This window comes from Marmota monax, unplaced genomic scaffold (genome assembly GCF_021218885.2).
Source record: "Marmota monax isolate L192 unplaced genomic scaffold, Marmota_monax_Labrador192_F-V1.1 WCK01_AAM20220418_F8-fsc00154, whole genome shotgun sequence".
Taxonomy (NCBI): Eukaryota; Metazoa; Chordata; class Mammalia; order Rodentia; family Sciuridae; genus Marmota; species Marmota monax.
Window position 1 is genome coordinate 3,627,988 of NW_026691933.1, and position 20,582 is coordinate 3,648,569.

Here is a 20,582-nt window from a genome sequence, read left to right on the forward strand (position 1 = left end):
AGAAAGGAAACAGCTAATAATCGGTTTGTGTTTAAATGTTCTTTTTTAGCTCAGAGAAATTGACGAGAACATGTTGTATGTGTGACAGCATTATTATTTTTCCTGGAGCTATATTGTCCTGTTCGGAACCTGCCCTTGGGCCAGTTCAGGGCACATTAGGTGACAGATGACTGTCAGCCTGGTGAGGCATTAGAGTTAGCCTACAGTTTGACTTTGCATGAAATTTTTAGAGATTAGGGCAAGTCACACAGGAACCTAAAAAGTGAACTGAGTGTAAGTGACATAAGGTGTTTCCTGTGTCCAAAATGGCCCAAACTGCCTGAATGATGTAGTAGGCACATGCCCTCCAACAGATGGCGTTTCCCTGTCTCTAAGCTGTAGAAGGAGAGGTGTAGAAGGAAAGGGTAGAATGGTGGAATACAGAGTCTGGCAAACCTATTTTTGTTTTCATGGATGGAGGGTTTAAAATTATTAGTTGATTGAGTTGAAAGAAGTTCACTGTTTAAAATGTAACTATGGTCAGAAACATGGAGTAAATTCTATCAGCCTGGGAGAGGTATTAATTTCCTAACTCTGACTCAGAATTCAGAAACGAGGAAGAAGCTTGACACATTTCATTGCCTTTAAAAAAAGAAAAAAAACCTGCATGCCCAAACATCAGCAATCACTCATAACACCAAAAGCAGTGTTTTGATCATGCATTCGTAGTAAGAAATATTTGTACTACTATTTGAAACTGTTATAGTATAGAGAATAAGATTTTCAGTATATAAGAAAGGGGAGTACTTAAAGAATTGAAGTAAAAAACACTCGTTAGTTTGAATAAGAAATATCAATATGAATATCTTTTTTTTTTTTGCTTTAAAAAGAAAATGTTTTTTAATTATATACTTTGGAAAGAACTAGGAGGAAAGGTAGCTGAGTGAGTGGCAGTGAATATTTGAGTGCTCTGATTGGGATTTCCTAAATACCTTTTGCTGCTTCCAAGGATAAATAGTTGGTTTTAGGTTTGAGGCCAGAGATATTTGAGATGGGATGTCTTATGCCAAAAGGGAAGGAAGCGAAGAAGGACCACTGGGGTGGGGTTAGGAGGACACAGGATCCCCAGATGGGGTAGTCTGAGCATCAAAAGAAAACTGACTGCACTGGATTGAAATCAAACACTTAAAAAATAATCAAGTCCAGAATGATGTGCCGAGGAAGAAAATCCCACAAAATGTAGCTGGTCACCTATGCAAGTTGCTAGGATACCAACTCATTACTCTGAAAGAGAGGGTGGGGAACCCAGCTTTGATCCTCCCGCCTTTCTAGCACAAATTATATTTGAAGGTAATCAAATGGTTGATGAGAAAAAGTTGTTAATCATGGGAAAATCAGAGCTAATAAATGTAAAAGAAATGGAGAATTAGAAAATCAGCGTTTTGAAACCCTTAATGAGACGGTGCAGCGAGTCATCATCAGTGGCTGCTAAATCCATCAGGTAACAGGTTGATGGAAAACTTTCTCGAGGACGAGGCTGCCTTGAATAGAGGAAGTATGCAAATGAGTAGGGAAATGAAGCAGTTCCAGATATTCATCATGTCGAGCTGTGCCTGGGCTAGAGAATTTGCAGTAGAAAACAGTATCTCCTGCACCCCACAATCCAGGACCTCCCCACAGTGAACTTGGATGCAGCCTTGCCAGAGATTCCTTGCTTCCCGTATGACAAAGGAGTTGGGTCCAGTCCAACTGACTGGGTAAACTAGTGGCTATTCTAGTGGTTTGAAAGGAAAGACTGTTCATCTAAATATAAGAAAAAGACGTCAGAAGTTAGTATTCATGCCTTGTTAGTTTTTTAAAGCATTTGCCATGGCTTCTATGTATGGCTGATAGTACTCATATAATTGATGTATAAATATGCACATATATTGCAGTGTATTGAGACTCTTGTATGTTTATGTTTTTTCTACTGTTGGGATGCATGATGAAAAAAATTAGAGACTGCAGAAAGAGTGTTATACTTGGAGAATCATGTCTTCAAGTTCATCTGTCTTAGGAGTTTAGCTGTATTCTGGCAGGTGTGCAGTGCAGGGAGCCCAGCACAAGAAAAAGAGAAAAACACACCTTCGTGCTGCATCTTTAGAAGCAGTGAAGTGAAACGCGCTGGACTGAAATGCCGTTGCCTCTTAAAAAATATTGTTGCTGTGTTTCTTACTTGGACTCTTCTGTTTCTCCTGTGATTTCTCGCTAAGCCGATGGGTTTCTGTTGTCAAAAAAGCCTTGTTTTTCTGTATTGTTTTACCAACATCTCAGAAGGTCTCTGGAATGACCCTCCCTGTGTATTCTGCTCACAGTTGGACATTTTAGGATGTGTTAGCTGACTAGGCCTGATCCCTTCCTAAGCAGCTTCTAGAGAAACCTGGTGGTCTGGCAACACTGAGGCCTTTTGACTAGTGCTCCTCTTCTAGGAGCTGGTACATCCTGTTGTTCCTCTTTCTAGACCCTGGTTCCTGCTTTCATCTCTTGTCTGTATGCGAGTGTGGCTTCCACACCAGGCTCTAAGGTTTTATTATGGCTCCAGAGCCAGCTCTTGAAAGCCTTAACCTGGGCCCAGCTCTTCCTCCTCCCAGCCACAGTGCCTTCCCTTTATCCGCGTTCAGACCTTATAGCCAAGTGCTGACCACCCTAGGCTCTCTGGCCTCAATCCTGCCTTCCCTTCTCTGCCCCATCACACACCTCACAGGGTCCTGGCACCTCTGAAGGTGCCACCCCAGATTCCTTTCCACCCCTGCCTCCTTGAAATCATACATTTAGCAAACTTTTCTTGGTTGAAGACAATTTCTTTTATTTTTTTTTCCATTTTTCCAATCGAATATGAAAAGAAGAGCAACCATATTATAAAAACTGGGAAAACTCTCCCCTGCTGAAAACGGCTCCCCCAACATAGTGTAACCGTTGCTATCTTCTCCATGTGTTTATTTTTTATCTTATGGTTTTTACATTTTATATTTTATTTTAGTTGTGATATACATACTAAAATTTTGTGTCTGTTTGTCCACTTAATGTACCATGTTCTTTAAGATTCTACTCAGATTTGAAAGCCATTTCTTGCACTGTTTTAAAGTCCACCAAGTGGCTGTCTCTTAATTTGTATTTATTCAGGGATGTTGTGTTATCTCTGGTAGAGAATTAATGTGGCTTTTTCTATGCTTGCCAAGTACATGGGTTGGCTCTATAGCTAGGCATTATTTCTATCCCTGTCTTTAATCTACTGAGAACATTACTTGTTTTAAACTCTGGAAGGCAATATCTTTTTTTTTTTTTTTTTTTAAACAGTCTCAAAAAGGTATGTGATACCTCAAACAATGGGAAAAAAAAATCTGCCCGTACCACACAGAAAAATAAAAGAGAACACATTTGCCCATACCACTTGAAAGAGAAAAATAAAACCCCCAAATTGACTTACACTGTGCATTACTCTTTATTTGGATAGTTCTAATTATCTGCATGACACCCACTTTCACAACCTCATCTGGCTTATGTGAAAACATTGTCCAGGGTGAAAATCTTGTCTTTCCCTGGAGACTGGCTGAAAGTAGCAAAAGCAGCCATTAGGAGTGCACCGCCCTGGTTTCAGGCAGACTTCAGCTCAGACCTTATTTGTATATCAGTGCCCTTTGAAATCGAGGCTACTCACAGCTTCAGTGTTTATATCACTGCCATGGAACGCTTCCTCATTCCCTCAGCAAAACTGAATAAGGTCATTTTATTTATTTGTGGAGTAACTGCAGCACTTTGAACATAATTCATGATGTGAAGACACTGGAAAATTTGCCTCCTGGGTTCTCACATTTTTGTGCTGAGTCTATGCTGGGGAATGGTCAGCATTTCTTGGTGCATGTAGAAACTGGAGGCAGAAAAGACAGGGAGCTGTAACAGGGAGCTGAATGTAGAACACAATGTGGAGTCTGGAGCATATATATCACTGAAAGCCTTCCCGTTTCACTCCCAGCTCCTTTGTTTTTTTAAACCACACAAACCCTTCCCCAATCCCTGTAAGGTACTGTTTTGAAGGGTAAAGAGGTGACTAAGCCAGATAATTTTATTTTACCTAAGAGAGTGAATTTAATTTACATTTGAATCTTTATTTGGCTGTTGGCTTTGCCCAGTTCAAAATATGCCTCTTGACATGCAGGGATCCCTAAGTCTCTGCTCTCTAGAAGTCTACTTTCAGAACAGTCAGGAGGTACACACACAAACACATGGCCTGTCATACCTCCACTTTAGAAGTTACAGACCCAGTTGAATGGAGCAGAGAGAACTTGAGGTAGAGGTGAGGTGCATCCTACCTGTCCTGTCACTCATTCCTGGGAGTGTTACCCAGTGGGAGTGACCAGCTCCTCCAGCTTTCCAGCTGTAAGATGAGAATGACCTCTTCACTCACGATGTCCCCTCGGACAACAGGACAGCGAGAGGACCCTAGTTCACAGGGAGATGATGTAGGCTAGAGTGGAAAGGTATGTAGAGAAGGAGAAGAAACAGGGACAGCTGACATAAACCCACTCCTTGGACAAAGTTACTGGAAAAGAAGGCAGGGCAGAGGAATGACTGCTTCATGGGGTCATCCCCCTGGAGATTACAGAATAATGCCATCCACTTACCCAAACCGTACCTCTTCAGCCAATGATACTTTTTCATTTTTAGTGTGCTTACTCCTTTAAGGATTCTAGGGTCAGGTGTTGAAGGAAATGTCTGTACTGTTCTTATTCAACATCTGTAGGTGAGGAGCTAATTGAGTAAGTGCCAGGGATCAGGATTGGTGGGGGAGAGGAGCCATAAGAAGGTCACATCACTTGCTGCTGTCTGCCATCTTGGCGCCCACACTTCACATAGGTAATCCCATCTTGTTCCTGTTACTCAGCTAAGTGTCAAAGGTTGAAATGTAACCTGCCCAAGATGGTAAGTCACAACCTGGGATGGGACCCCAGCACTGTCTTACAGTTCATTCATCCTCTTTCCCCTGTGCTAGGGGCTCCGAATTTTGAGCATACATTAAAATTACCCGAAGAACTTATTAAAATATGTTGCTTGAATTTCTAACAAGTCCTGGGTGATGTTGATGCTGCTAGTCCTGGGACCACACTTCGAGAATCACCGCCCTGTATCACACTGAGAATCAAGTAGCTGAGGTGAGGTGATGGACACAGACTTCAGTGTCTCTTTGAACTTGGAAGTCTAGCCTGTGCCGCTTCACATGTCTCGGTCTATCAGGATTGGCCAGTCTATCAGGATTTTCTAACAGTCTTAGAAAAAGACTATCTCTTTGGAAATTTTTGTGCACCATTTTTTTCTCCCTTTCTGGTTTGAAGTGAATTCTCTGTGGCTCCAGACAGCAGGGTTCTTCCTAGCTCTCCACTTCATTGCCCAGTAACCACTCCTCTGGGCCTTTGAAATCAGCAGGTAGCCTTAGTCTATTGTTTCAGTTTCCTTGGACAAGCAAAACAGGACTAAAGCTACAATTATGAAATGACCAAATTGTCCCTCGTGAGATTAAGCATGTGGTTGTTCAGCGCGGAGTGAGCAACATAGTGTAGTGGCAGATGTTTTAGTGCATAAGGCTGTGGAGGCCTTGTGTTCTTACTGGTCCCTCCCAGTGTCCCTGTGAGCAAGGGTGTGCTAGGACCATGGCTCCCAGTTTATAGATGAGAAGTGAGTAGGCTCCCTAAGCATAGCTCATCTACAACTATGGATATAGGACTAGAGCTAGAACTCACCAAACCCCTATTAACACAGAGCCATCTAGTCCCCTTCCCTGGGGCATCATGGCAGGGATGGAAAAACTCCTCTCTCATCTTCTATTTCTCAAATGAGTGTCTTGGGGCAGCATGGAAACCTCCAAGGAGGCTTCATGTGTACTCATTTATACACTTGCAAAGTCTGAACTCCTGTCCTGATTCCTACACCACCCGGCTCCTTCTGGCCTCTTACATCTTGTCTTGCCTCCTCTTGGCTTCTGAGTTCCTTCTGGGATACCTGGTTCTCTCAATATCTGAGCAGCTGCTTGTGCTGAGGCTTTGCTTGGAATTCCTGTCCCCACTTTCTCCCAACACCTACACACATACACCCCAGGTCTGCTCATCCTTCAGGGCGGTGTCACATCCTCTGAAAACCTTCCCAGAACCAGGCACTCCTGCTCTATGGCTCTCACGGGGTCCATGTTCCAGCCCAGGTACCACTTTGTAAGTCCCACCAGTGTGATCCTGCCAAGTGCTCAGCACCTGAGGTGGCCCCCGTCACATCACTGATGTTAAGTGAATATTTAACACAGCCTCCACAGCCTTATTAATGGATGAAGAACCAATAGACTCAGTTTTCCCCCAATGAAGTTAATTAAAACTTGAGTCAGAGCATAGCCCTGCTCTGCTTAAAATGCTGTGGCTCCTGTGGCACCTTGGAAAAGGCAGATTATCCTCATGGTCTCAAGGATCTGGGTCATACCACACCTCTTACTACATTTCTTCTCCCTTGTCTCTCAACTCCTTAATGTTTCTTAAGTAGGCCAGACACCCACTGTACCCCTGGATTTTACCATGACTGCTGCATCTTTTGGAACATGCTTTCCTTAGACTTCCCCATCCCTTCCTCAGGTATTTAACTTAGATATCACTTTGCTGAGACTTACCTTTATCCTCCTTTTAAAATGTGAATCCTTTCTCCTCCAACTTCCTACACTGCTCCCCTATTTTACTTCCCTCCATAATTTTATTTACCTCCTGGTATTTGTTTCACTTTTATTTTTTCTCCTCCCCTGATGTCTGATGGTTGAGATTTTGTCTGGTTTATTCATTGCCGAAAGTCAATATCACCTGGCATGTGGTAGGCGCTCAAAATGCATTCATTTATCAAATTAAATTGAAGGATAAGCCCTGTCCTATTTTTAGTCCATGCAGTAATGCAGGAAAGGATAAGAAGTGTTGTGAAGATAACAGAGGTTTTCATGAGGCTGGTGGCCTCATCTTACTTTCTTCTTTGTATAGAAAGTACAAGTATGTGGCTAGGACTTTAGAATTTGTTCAATCCACACCGATTGTCATTGTCATTATAATGGCATTTTAACTCTGAATTACTTTCAGGATTTGGGACTCATAGCTATTTTTATTTACATGATTAGATCAGAATGGTGGCTTAAGGTCCACAAATTTTGCCTGACAAAACAGGAATTTCAGGATGAGCCGCTTCCCCTTCCTGCAAATGGTAAACCTGTTGGCCATAGCTAAGGATCAGTTGCTTCCATGCACAATTTTACTTTCAGGCATGAGAGGCAAAGGAGCTATTTGTGATTCAAACTGCCTTTTTGGCCTTTCGTTTGGATCGGGAGGACTCTTGCCTTTTACTTCTGTGCACATCAGTGAGTAATAGAATCTGCCTCGCGGTTCCTCCTGTCTACCTCTCAGCCTTCAGGAGTGACGTTCTTCTAAGGAGTCCATTCCCTCCTAAATTGCTTTTTGACACTTGAAGAATTCACTCGGGTGTGTCTTCTGTCAACAGTTCAGGCACTCATCTTTTCAACTCAGCTGTACGTTATAGTTTTCCTCACCTGCATCGTCTCTCTCAAAGAGACTAGCATCATCACCATTTGAACAAAATCACTTTGGATAAAATTTGAAGCATAATATCACTATCTATATGTGGCTTTAAAAATCAGATTATTTCTTGTGTCATGCAACTTCATTTTGCAAGGAAGCTTTTTCTGGAATGTGATTTTTTTTTTTTTCTGTGAATTGGCCAAAGTGTTAGGAACATGATGGCAGTCAGTATTCTTCCCAGCATTTTTTATGACGTTTTTCAAATGTCCGGGAAAAAGTAGAAGAAATTTATACTAGAAACCCACCACCTAAGCCTTACAGTTAACACTTTGCTTTAATTATTCTGTGACATCAATCTTTATTTTATTCCTGTCTTCATTCATTAAAAAAGAACCTTTAGATGCTCAGCATGACATCTTAAAGAGATTTCAGTTTTAGTTAGAACATCTGTGTGTTTATATTCTTTTATGTGCTGCACTGAGTTGTTTTGTTTGTTTACTTTTTGTCCTTCTCTCCAGCTCAACAAAGGGACACCCATGCCACCTTGTTCACTAATACAATCCTTAGTTCCTACATTGTTACCTACTCAGAGTGCTTGGTAAATGTGTTGTATCTGAATGAAGGGACAGTGTTTAGAATCCTATGATGCTGGGTTTTTAAGTCTATATCTCTGACTTATTTTCTTTACAACATCTGTTTTGGGGCCTAGATAAATAGACAGGTTAATTTATCAACTCAGTAAATATTTATTGAGTAACTATAATATAAGCATGAACTTGGTTCTGGATTAGAGTGACAAGCTACCGTGACTAATGATTAATCTCCAGAATGGGCCTTGGTTTTGAAGCGTGTGTGCAAAGACCATAATACTGGAGGCAAAGTCACACCAGTTAATCAAGCATTCATCATTGACTTGAACCAAAAAATATTTACTGGATGCCTACTATGCTGTGTGCTCTAGGAAGTCAAGTTATGCACAGCACAGTCCTCAGGGAGTGTACAGTTCATTAGGGGAGGACAGTAGTGAATGATGAGGGCTCTAACTCTTCATGGTGTCAGAAAGCTGAGATGGGGCACTTAGCCTGGCTTGGGGAGTCAGGAAGTCTCTCAATTGGGAGCTGAGACCTATAGGGAGGTGCCGCAGTCTGGCTGGGCACAATTCACGAGCCACTTGTCAGAGCCACTTGTCAAACAGAAACAAACTTTATTTTTAGAATACACACGCTGTACCACACGAGCTCTTCAGGAATTCCCTCAGAGCCCAACTGCCACCACTGGCTTCCTGGGAGCCTCTCAACCCCCACTCCTCCCGCTCTTGAGGCCGATTGGCTGGGTTGTGTGGGCGGAGCCAAAAGAGTCCCCCAGTGAGCAGCTCCCGGGTCTGAAAGGGCAGGGAAACAGTCCAATGAGCATCATTGCAGAGGAGCCAATCAGCTGGAAGTTTGCTGGGGCCTCTTGGGCTGTGGCTCACAACAGGGAGGAGGAAACCATAGACATGTGAGACACATGCCAGTGTGAGATAAGTCAGAAAAACACAGCCCAAGTGGATCAGCATGGAGCAGAGTTTTCACTGGGAGTATGGCCAGAAACAAGTTGGAATGACAGCTACACTGGGCCCTGTGTCATCCTGAGGGAGGTGAAGATTTTCAGCAGGAAACCACTATCATCACAAATTTCAGAACAGTGTTTCAACAAGGCTTGTCAAGCAATACAGAGGGTGGATTGAGTCTAGAGATCTGTGAGGAAGGAGCACAGTCATAGGTACAGAGACTGCTTGGAAATGTACTGCAGAGTGTATGATGCAGGCATATGCAATATCTATTGATTTAAGTAGCCAAGAGTTGGAGCCACCCTAAATGTCTTATGATAGGGTGGATTAGACAGGCTGTCTATCAGATTGGCTTGGTCACAAGGGTGTGTTGGTTCTTGTCACTGGGAATTGGGGCAGCACGGAATTCAGGGATCAGAGCATATTTTTATTCTTTCTGTATCACAGTGTTGCCCATCTCTGGGTTGGTATCCTTCTCAGGCAAGCTGTTCTCACATGGACACACAGGGGGACCACCTGTGGCTCTAGACCTCTACCCTGGCAGCTTTGTGACTGTAGTGGAAAGACATTGACTTCAAAAGTAGCTCTGGCTAATCATGCAGAATGGCAGCAGTCAAAAGTTCCGGACTGACACCATGCCACCTGCAGCAGTAGAATCCCACACATTCGGGAAAGGATGGTCAGTCCCACAGGGATTGGCAGGCTAGAGCCATAGGGCATCTTCGCGTGACTGGATCAGTTCAGGCACATCGAGCATCACCGTATTGTGCTACTTCAACAGCAGTGATGAGCTGTGATCGTTACTTAGAGAGGTATCTGTGGCACATCATATAAGTTTAAAAAGTTTACAAGAGTAGATGTAATAGGATTCAATTTAATTTTGAGGATGAGAAAGATCCATAAGCCTAGGGGGAAAAAAAGCCCTCTAATAGTGGTAATTTCTAGGTGGTGAGACGATGAGTAACTTTTTTTCCCCTCTCATATCTTTTTGTTATCTGAAAAAAAGTTTTCACACGCAAGATGTATTTCAGTTATAATCAGGAAAGCCAATAAAATCATTTGTATTTAGGGGAAAGAAAAGCTTGTTTATTGCAAAGTCTTGGCAAAAATCAATGAGGCCTGAACTAAAAATGATGGAAAGAGAAGAGAGAGTTGAAGGATTTTGAGAAGCTGACATTCCTGGGATTTGGTGAATGGCTGTGAGGGCGGAGGAAGGAGCCCAGGCTGACTGTGGGGTTTCTGCCCTTAGCGGGAGGGTGGTGTGGGTGTAAGGCAGCATTCTTAGAGGTGTTTGGGACTCAGTGATAGACAAAAACAGAACTTGCAGATTTGTGCAATTGAAAGGTCAATTTGACTTGATAAAAATTTGGAATTCTATTTTAAAAGAAGACAGCATTACTGCTTAATATAGTGTGTACTTCATTTATTAAGTAATTGGGGAGCTCCTGAAGGCAGAAACTCTGTAATCATCCAATTCCTAGCACATAACCTGGTTTGTAGAATGAGTACTCTAAAATGATTCTCGCTGAGTGAGGTTGTCAAGCTCATCTAATAGAATTTGTTTACACACACATTTACATGTGTGTGTGTGTGTGTGTGTGTGTGTGTGTGTGTATATATATATATATATATATATATATATATTCTTAAATATATCAAAGGACACATAATTGAGTATATTATGGGGGTACAGTGAGACATAGATATGTGTGTATATATACACACACATATATATGTCTATAAATATATATATATATATACACACACATATAGATATATATACACATAGACTGATAGTGTATATATGTGTGTGTGTGTGTGTGCATGTGTGTATATAATGATCAGATCAGAGTAATTGGTATGTCCATCATCTCGTATATTTACCAAGTCTTTGTGTTGGAAACACTCAAATCCCCTCTGCTAGTCATTTTTGAAATACACAATTTATTATTGCCTATCTTATTTGCCCTCCTGAAATTTAATAAGAATTTTGTCTTAAATCATTTTAAGGTCCCCACAAATGTTTAGCAAATTGGTTCTAGTTTGTAAAAGGTGGACCATAGTCCTGCATACATATGGCAGAGATTGCTCACAAAATTGTAATGCTTTGTATTACAACATGTGTAAACATATATGTATATACACATACATACACATAATAATTTTACATGTAGACAACTATCTACATATATATAGATATGTTCATATGCATTTTTTCTGTCTTATGCGTATTTTGTTCTACCTTATGAAATTATTTTCCATTAGAGCATGGTTTACTACTACAGTTCACAGTGTCCAAAAAATAAAATATTTTGACTACAAGGCTTTATATTAAAGTGGTGTCAGGATGTTGGAACCAGCCATTCTGGTTCTGAATCCCAGCACCATCACCCCTGCTAGCACGTAGCCTTGGGTAGTTTAAGTATCTCTCTGTTTTCTCACCTGAGCAAACATGTTATAGGATTTTTTTTTTGATAAAATGAAAGACTCACTATAACATTCTTAGCACAGAACTCAGATATAGTGAGAACTCAAATATCAGCTATATTTTCAATCCCTTTTGTTTATCTTCTGGGATGGACTGATTACAGAAAGTACAGGATTTCCTGCATCTCATTTATGATGGGATTTCTTTGATTTATCTTGAAATGTAAATATATACTCTCTGAAACCTTCCCAACACAACTAAAGTCTGTGTTCATCTTAAGGAAGAGCAAAAGAGAAAGCTTGGGCTGAGGTTGGATCTCCAGGGAAAGGTCATTCTAGGTAGCATCAGCCTGGATTTGTGGCTTTTAATGAATTGTAAGCAATGTGAAGAACGACTAGTATTGAGGCTGGGGTGCACTCTTCAGATGATACCAAGCCAGGTCCCAGCTGGTCAGCTCCCTACAAACAAAAGCAAGCCACACCTGGCCTGTGGAGAGTCCAAGCTAAGCAAACCCTTATGCTGATAAGGCTTAGCATCCGGTGACAAGTTCAGTATTACCTGGAAGGAGACAGAGGGCCTGGCTGATTACATGTGTAGTGCCCTTATAAACCTCTGTGATCCTGAACCACACATGTATGCAGATTGCTGCTCCTCATGTTGATGCCTCACAGTGGGAGGTGAGGGTTGAGAAAGAAAATATTTGGATGAAGTTGTAGACAGCTCATGTGTGTCATTTGTTCTTCCTGTAGGGTCCACATCAGTTTAGTACCAAATGATGTCAGTCACAAGAAAGCAAAAGCCTGCCATTCGTTACACATCTTTGGAATACATTACTAGGTACTTTCCTTCCCTGTCACCACTCATGCTATAATCTAGGGGAAGCTTTGACACAAAATTACACACACATATACACACACATATATATATATATTGTATATATATATTTTTTGTATATTATATATGCATTTTTTCTTGTGGTTTAATGTTCATTTCATTTTTGACTACACCTTCTATAGTATAACATGAAATAAGACCCACTAAGTATTTTGCACACTTGATTCTTTCTTTCCGAAGTTAACTACATAGGGACCGAATAACTGAAGTATCTCAAGAATAGCATTTACTTAGCATATATTTTTTTCTGGAAATAAAGAGCACAATTCCAAAGTTGAGAGTGTCAGATTCTAATTCAAAACTTCTAGAATAACAAAAGCTCTAGGAAGAAACTTGACAAGCTGCCTTAATGATGTTTAGGGTGAATACAGACGTTCTCTCTCTCCTTCCCCCATGCTTTTTCAAATCCTCTTCCTTCCCAGCTCCACAAAAAGAAAAAGGGGGATAAAAAAGAAGCCTTTGCCTCTTGTTGGCAGTAGAATTTATTCCATAATTTACTTTTTCAGCCAACTGCAGTCGTTGCCCTTGCCTCTGGGCACTTGTTCAAAAACACAGAAATGAAATAACAGATTGGCCAGACCGAGCACAACTCCCCAGTCACAACCCTATTATCTCCTCGTTCTGTCACCCCCATTAGGCAAAGGCCTGGGAGAAAGGATGGTGACAATGCGTATTTATGTAGCTCGCACATCTCTGCAGCTCTAGGCTTTCTGCAGGTGTCCCTCTTCCCCCTTGTTCCTCCCCATGCAGGACCACTGAGAATAGGTCTGGGGCAGCTGACCCCTAGGTCTGCACTGCAGCCACCTCTGTGTTTCTTCAAGGGCTCTGAGCCACCTTCCTATCTGGGAAAGGGTCTTCACCCTGAGAAAACCAGAGCCAGACCAAGGGACCCGCCTCTCCTGCTTGTGAACTGCCCACCTGTGAATGGACATGGTGGGAGCTGCAGTGTGTGGATTTTACTGAATCTCTGATCTATCTCAATTACCAGGAAAATTTGGTTTTGTAATATTTCTAACCATTCTCTTCAGGTCAGATCAAACAGCACATTGCTTCACTTAGTATGGTCTCTGCTGGGCCATCTCTGGAAAAAAAACAGAGATGTCTCTGAATAGGACAAAGGTAGAAGAGAGGAGGAGGGTCTCTGTTTAATCATGGCAGGATTATTTTCTGATTATTGCCTCCTGGGGAAATTCCTTGTAATATTATAGGCATGAGGTGCAAACATTGACTATGGGATCACTCCCCACTTGGGGAAATGTTAAAACAGGGAAGCTGTATAGGGCTGAGGATGTAGCTCATTGTTAGATTGTTGGCCTACCATGTGGGAGGCCCTGGGTTCCATCCCCAGTACTGCAAAAAGTAAATAAAAATAAATAAATTGTAGAGTCCATATAAGAGAGATCCACAGGAAAGCACTTTTTCTCTCTTTTGGAACAGTCTACCTTGTGGACACTGTTCATTTGTGATGGTTGATTTTTTGAACTGGTTTATTCTCTACCTTGTATTCTGTACAGTCCATGCACTTGTTCAATGTAGCCCCTTAATTACAGTCATTCATGATTTAATGAGGTATATTCTGAAAAATGTACCCTTGTTAGGTTATTGTATCATTATGGTTAGTTGGTATTAATGCAAAAATCACAGGGTACACTCTGTAAAAATTGAGATAGCGGTGATGTCACTATGCCTTATAAATCTTATGGAACTGCCTTCATATATGAGGTGTATTATTGACCAAAATGTCATTATACGGCACATAACTGTACTTTGATTAGTAATTCTAAGAGGAGGTGAAAATTTTGGGTTATACTTCTTGATTTTTGCCCCCAACCTCTTTTATGCAACTGGATAGTAAACACATCTGGAGTCAGATCAGATTTTATAAGAGTCCTACCCTGTTCAGAACCACCTATTCCCTGAGCATGGTAGTGCAAGCCTATAATCCCAGGAACTTGGGAGGCTGAAGCACGAGGATCGTGCAAATTCAAAACCAGCCTCGGCAACTTAGTGAGACGCTGTCTCAAAATAAAAAGTAAAAAGGACTGAGCATACAGCTCAGTGATAATGTGCCCCAGCGTTTTAATACCCAGTGTGCCTCCCACCCCCAGGAAAACAAAAAACAGAACCACCAATTCAGCCCTTGTCCCCTACAGATCTCTGTCCATTAAGAGGTGAAACCAGAAGGAGGGCCTCTCTGCCAGGAGACTAGCATTGTACTGAGAAAACGAGGAGAGCACACAGCTTAATGATTTTTAGACAGATGGATTTTCCCCTGAGAAGAGCAGGATTTGATTTAAATTAATCCACCCTGGAGAGAATTATTGCCATGTGTGGGTTCTGCCCAGGATATGTGGGAGAGGACAATTCCTCTCCCCTTCTAGGTGAGAAAGAACAGGGTGAAATGGAAGCCTCTGCTTAAGGGGGAGAGGGCTTGTTTTAAAGCTATAATTGCTTCTGCTGCTGCTGCTGCTGCTGATGATGATGATGATCAAATCCTAACCGCCCTGTCCTTTGCTTTCTACATCAGCTCACACCCCAGACAACAGTTTTCTGGGGTTTGTGGTCGAGCAGCACCTGAACTCCAGCGACATCCACCACATTAACGAAATCAAAAGGCAGAACCAGTCCCTTGTGTATGGCAAAGTGGATAGCTTCTGGAAGGTGAGTCAGCCTGTGTACATGTCGCTTTCTCTGAAGAGCAGCTTGTTGGGTAATTTAATTTAACTTTGATCCAGAGAGTAATCAAGCCAAGTGCCCAGGGCTTAATGGGATCTGCTTAGACGTAAACAAGAATGTTCAGGGGTTGTTTGCTGCAGTATTTGGGCATCTAACCAAGGATTTAGTTGGTCATCCATCCTTATAGCAGCTGTACAGCAGACCCTTTAACTCTGCAGGTCCAAAGTGACACCTTGTAGCTTCTTTCACAGTCAGCCAGTACCCGAGGGTTCCACATCCACACACTCAACCAACTTCAGATTGAATGTATTCTGGAAAAAAAAAAAATTGTGTCTGTACTGAAAATATACAGACATTTTTTTTCTTGTCATTCTCTTAACAATACAGAACAACAAGTATTTACATAGCATTTACATCATATTAAGTATTTTAAGTAATGTGGAGATGATTTATAGTGTATCGGAGGAAATATGTAGATTCTATGCAAATACTGTGCTATTTTATATAAGGTACTTAAGCATCCTCAGATTTTGTTATTCTTGAATGTCCTATAACCAATCTCTTGTGGATATAGAGGGAAAATGGTACTTGTTTCCAAGAGCAAGGGCTCCATGGGTGCAGATGTCTTTCTGAAGCTAGGCACTTCACAGAGACCCTTTGCCAACTGAGTTTTTGCCTCTGCCCTGTAAAAAAACAGTCAGTGAAGGTAGGCAGCTCCCTTTCCTGGGGAATGAGGCAGCTTCATGATCTTTGATTATGGTCAGTTCACACTTATCCTGGAAAGGTGGTTGGTAGGCAGCTTGCTCAGGGAGGCTGAATGAAACAGAGCTGAACCAGATGTTCCAAGAGCACCCAACTATTGGGCCCCAAAGGGTCTCCCTGCCCTCCTGAGATGATTTCCACAGTATACGTGAGGCAGGTACAATAATAGACAAACCAGACAGGGTGTGACTTGTTGATGGGCAATGCAAATTCTTTTATATGGCAAATTAGCCTCAGAAGACGAATGTCATAATTTTGAGGAATGTTTGTAAAGGGCAGAAATCTCCAGAACTTCAAAACATGATTGTTCTTAAATAAAACCCTTTACTGAAGGATCCATAAATTGTGGTTTCATGTTATCATGTCTCGGCTATCGAGGAAGTCAGAAATCCTGCAACTGAGGGAACACAGCTGTGCAGGGTGATGAGTCCCTTTTTTTTCTGACTCATGTTCAGAAAAGGAAAGGCAGTGTCCCACCCCTCAGCTCTGTAGTGCTAAGTATTGCAAAGGGACAATGAGTTTGGTCTGTTTCAAGGGACACTGATTTAATTCCAGATAAGGGAATTTGTTATACTAAACCAAGAATCTTGCTGTTTATAGTAGTTCCCAAATGGGGACAGTTTTACTCTGCCTCCCACCCCACCCCACCCCACATCCACCAGGGGGATATTTGGCAATGTCTGGAGATCATTTCAATTGTCACATCTAGGATGCATACTATAGCATCTAGTAGGTGGAGGCCAGGGATGCTGTAAACATCCTGCAATATACAGAGAAATACCTGCGTCAAATATCATTAGTGCCAGGACTACAAAGCTCTGGCTAGTAAATAAGAATTATTTCCTATGTCTATTACAGGTTGAACATTCCTAATCCAAAAATTTGAAATCCAACATGATTTTTGAGCTCTGACATGATGCTACAAGGTGTGTAAGATCCCACACCAGACCTCATGTGATGGGTCATAGTCAAAACTCTTGTGCACTAAAAACATTGTATAAAATTGCCTTCAGGTTGTATGTTCAAGGCATATATGAAAAGAAAATGGAACTTTGTGTTTTACATGTGTGTCCCATCTTTAAGATACTTCATCATAAATATGCAGATATTCTAAAATCTGGAAAAAAAAATCAAACACTCTCAGTTTCAAGTATTTCAGATTAAGGATACTCAACCCATATTCCCCACACTTTCTCCTCTCAAGTAAAATAAAATCAATCTAGATTTAGCTGGTTGAGATGCCCCTATTAATTTATATATCTTTGCTTCCCCTGTATCAAAACGTGCCCCATGTTGATGGTCATTTTGAGATGATTTTTCAGCTGAACTCTGGTTAAGAAGGGCATGTTGGGTGTTCTCATCCGCAGTGTGGTTGTAGCATGGGTGGATCACGGCACTGACTTTAGGAACAGCCAGCCTTTTAAAGGGTGCAACTATCTTCTCTGCAGCTGCTCAGAGAAAATAGCTTGTATGTCTGAGCAGGCTTGACCTTGAAATGATATCACTTCTGTTTTGGAACCAAATGCAGCCCCCTTCTGGGTGCCTCTGGCAGCGTTGTCTGTTTCCCTAGAAAAGCAAGACAATAGTTTGGTTGTGAAACCTTTTGGGTTGCCTGTTTGGGTTAAATTAATGCTACCACTAAAACCACGATGTCTTTGATGCCAGTCAGAATCCCAGAAGTGTTAACTATGTTGCTTAAATGATCAGTGACATGATTTAGAAATTCCTCTGTATTTTGACCTGTTAAAACTATGCAGGTGATCTGATCTTCCACATACCAGTGCCACCTAAGGATTACAAATGGCTTAGTGACACTGTGTCTACATTCATCTTTTCCTGAGTACTCAAAATCAAGGATGATGTTTCAATTTTATGACATCATTCCAGCATTCTGTGCCAAGAAAAGCCCCCCAAAAGATGAAAATACTTTAAAATTTTCACATGTATTCAAGACATCCTCTTCAACTTTTGAACACAGAATAAACATGGGAGACTTTAGGTTTGTTCTCAAAATATCCCCATCCCAGAGTATTTCATGAATATATACAGAAAACAGATGTGCCTTTTAAGAAAGATATGATTCCAACCACATTGCCAAAGCTGCGTTCAACCCCAGCTTTAGTGAGTGGGGGGCTTTGTAAATGTTTTTTCTCCATCCTGCAACCCTTTGCCTTAGAGATCTTCTGGAAAGGAAGTAAATTCTGTCGGTCCTGGGAGGTTTAGGGTTTGAGGTGGAAGAAGGCACAGTGTGGACCAGATGATTTTTGAAAGACTCACCTTCACCCTCAGGTTCTAGAACTCTCTGAATTCTGAAAGTGCCTGCCTCACTCTTACACCACCTTCCCTTTTGAGGGCATCTCCGAATCTACCCAGGCACTTGAGAGGGCATTGCCACCACGGGACTCCCTTCTAGCCGAGTCTGATTGCACCTACAAGTTATCCTGTAACCCAGGAAGTCCAGCTCACTGGTGTTTGGAATCATGATCCTGGCTCAGAAAACTGAGTCTTATGAGATTCTTGGGTTGGTGTTAGAATCAGAAGGACAGTGACAGTAGGCTATGGGGATAGAAATCCAAATGACAGAAATCCAGTTACCTGGCTGAAGTTGTGAGGCCAAGACAGAAAGTTTTCAGGAGTCCAGATGAGGAAGAAAGGACCCAGGCTGAAAGGAGAGGATGCTGTCAACAGGGTGATGAAGCCCATCCTAGGGAGGAACGTTACCACCATGGGAGAATGGTGTGCCTTGGGGAGATAGGCCGACAGATATAACCCCTGAAACCTGGGGATAAGAGGAAATCGCTTCCAGAGTTCCTGGAAACTTACTTTTTCCACATCACGAATGCCTTTCTAACGCTTCATTCCCTTTCAGTATTCAAGCACTTTCTGTTCTTTTTAGTCATATCAAAGGTATCTACTAAACTATGTAGGTCTTCCTGTATTCCAAACGCCTGTGCAGAAGCACAGTGTATTAATACAGAAGGCCAAGGAGCAGCCTCCCTCCACAGACACACATTCCTGTCTCTGTTATGGCTGAGGTTCCCAGTGGTCTTGTCCTGATGTTATATACATGATGGAAAAGTAGGTAGGGAGGAGAGAAGAAGGGAGCTTGCTACTGGACTATAGAATCCCAGAGGCACTAGAATAGGAAGCATCTCTTCCCAAGACCCTGAGCATCAGATGAGAGTAATTAAACCTAATCCCAACTGATGAAGGCACAGCTCTGGACTCTGGGCCTCTTCCTCTGGGATAGCCTGAGCACTAACTCTGGCAATTCCAGAAATGTGCCTAGAAGAAGCATTGTCTTTCCAGCTGTCCATGTTCAAAGATTTCCAACATCCTGCTACCTGAAGTCATCAGGGAATGGAAAAATCAGTCAATTTTTTTGAAAATATATAATTTGGAGGTACAGAAATTAAAATTAATTGAAGTCTTGCTTAACTGTTTTAATTTAATTTCTAGTTTTCTTTAAAATTAATATCCTGAGCATAACTGAGTCTTTGGACCGTGAGGCAGGGTCAGTGTTTTGCATGTTCATGGTCCCACCATGATGTTCTTAAGACTTACTAATATGTGATTGCTGCTGAAGCAAACATGCTGGAGACCTTGCTTTGACCACACAGGGAGAACAAGCTCAGCCCCCAAGTCACAAGCTGGTATTTAGACTCAAACAACTTATCGTATGTGAGGTACTTAACCTTCTTGATCTGTGATGTGGGTCAGTAACAACTACCATGCAGCGGAGCGCTTCCCATCATAACAGTATATACAGATCACCTGGAGTCTTGAGGAAATGCAGGTTCTGGTTCGAACCTTCAGGGTGAGAAGAAGACCCTGCGTTCTCAGGAGCACACAGGTGACAGAGATGTGCTGTTGGCAAAGCCCATTTCTAGGAGAAAGGTCTGGAGTGCTTGGGATTCTGTAGAGCGCTGGGCCTCACATAGCTAGCTGACCAGTCTTCTTGGGACTTTTCTGCTATGTTTTTCAGCCTATCATCTCTCCTGTCACTTTTTACTGCTCTTAGTGCAGTGGACTGATTCCAGTCATCCTAATCTCACTTCTCATAAGCATATTTACAAACCTGGCTACTTCTGGTCCCTGCTGCCTGGCCCTTAGAATGGGATGAGCCTGTGGTAGGTGGTGGACTCTCAGAGGTGAGAGAGGCACACTGTGTCCACTGTGCTCTGCTGTCCTGGTGTGTATGTTCATGTGTATGCTGGGCAGTGTGGCATGGTGATCAGGAACACAGACACAAAGCTAGAGAGCAGGGCTGGGTTCCTGGCTCTGCCGCTAGCTGCCTGATCTTGGGCAAGTTACTCAACATCTCTTGGCCTCCTGTTTCTTGGTGATCGTCATAGGATTTCCATGATAATTAAATGAGTAAATGTATGTCAGTTCTTAGAACAGGGCCCAGTGCACTCTCAGTCTAAACAAATGCTGCTCTTGTTAATGTCATTTTGGAGGCCATATAGGAAACACTACCATGAGAATCGTACAAGTCTGCCCAAAGATATTCAGATTCCAATTTTTAAACTATATCAGTGGTTGGCAAACTCTATAACCTGTGGTCTAAATCTAGCCCATAATCTGTTTTTGTAAATAACATATTTTGGAATACAGCCATGGCCATTCATCGTCTAAGGCAGATTTTGCACTAAAATTGTGGAGTTGAGTAATTGTGACAAAGACTGTGTGACCTACAGAACAAACA

The 20,582-nt window shown here is 42.0% G+C and overlaps 1 protein-coding gene across 10 annotated transcripts in view; it reads left to right on the top strand.

Moving 5' to 3' along the window:
- Mgat5 (alpha-1,6-mannosylglycoprotein 6-beta-N-acetylglucosaminyltransferase) overlaps window positions 1-20,582 on the top strand; it is a 331,545-nt gene that overhangs the window by 222,192 nt on the left and 88,771 nt on the right. For all 10 annotated transcript variants that reach the window (XM_046453871.2, XM_046454522.2, XM_058584189.1 and 7 more), the window contains one exon: window positions 14,964-15,097. In XM_046453871.2, coding sequence (XP_046309827.1) covers window positions 14,964-15,097 — 134 coding nt within the window. The remainder of the gene's footprint in view (window positions 1-14,963; window positions 15,098-20,582) is intronic.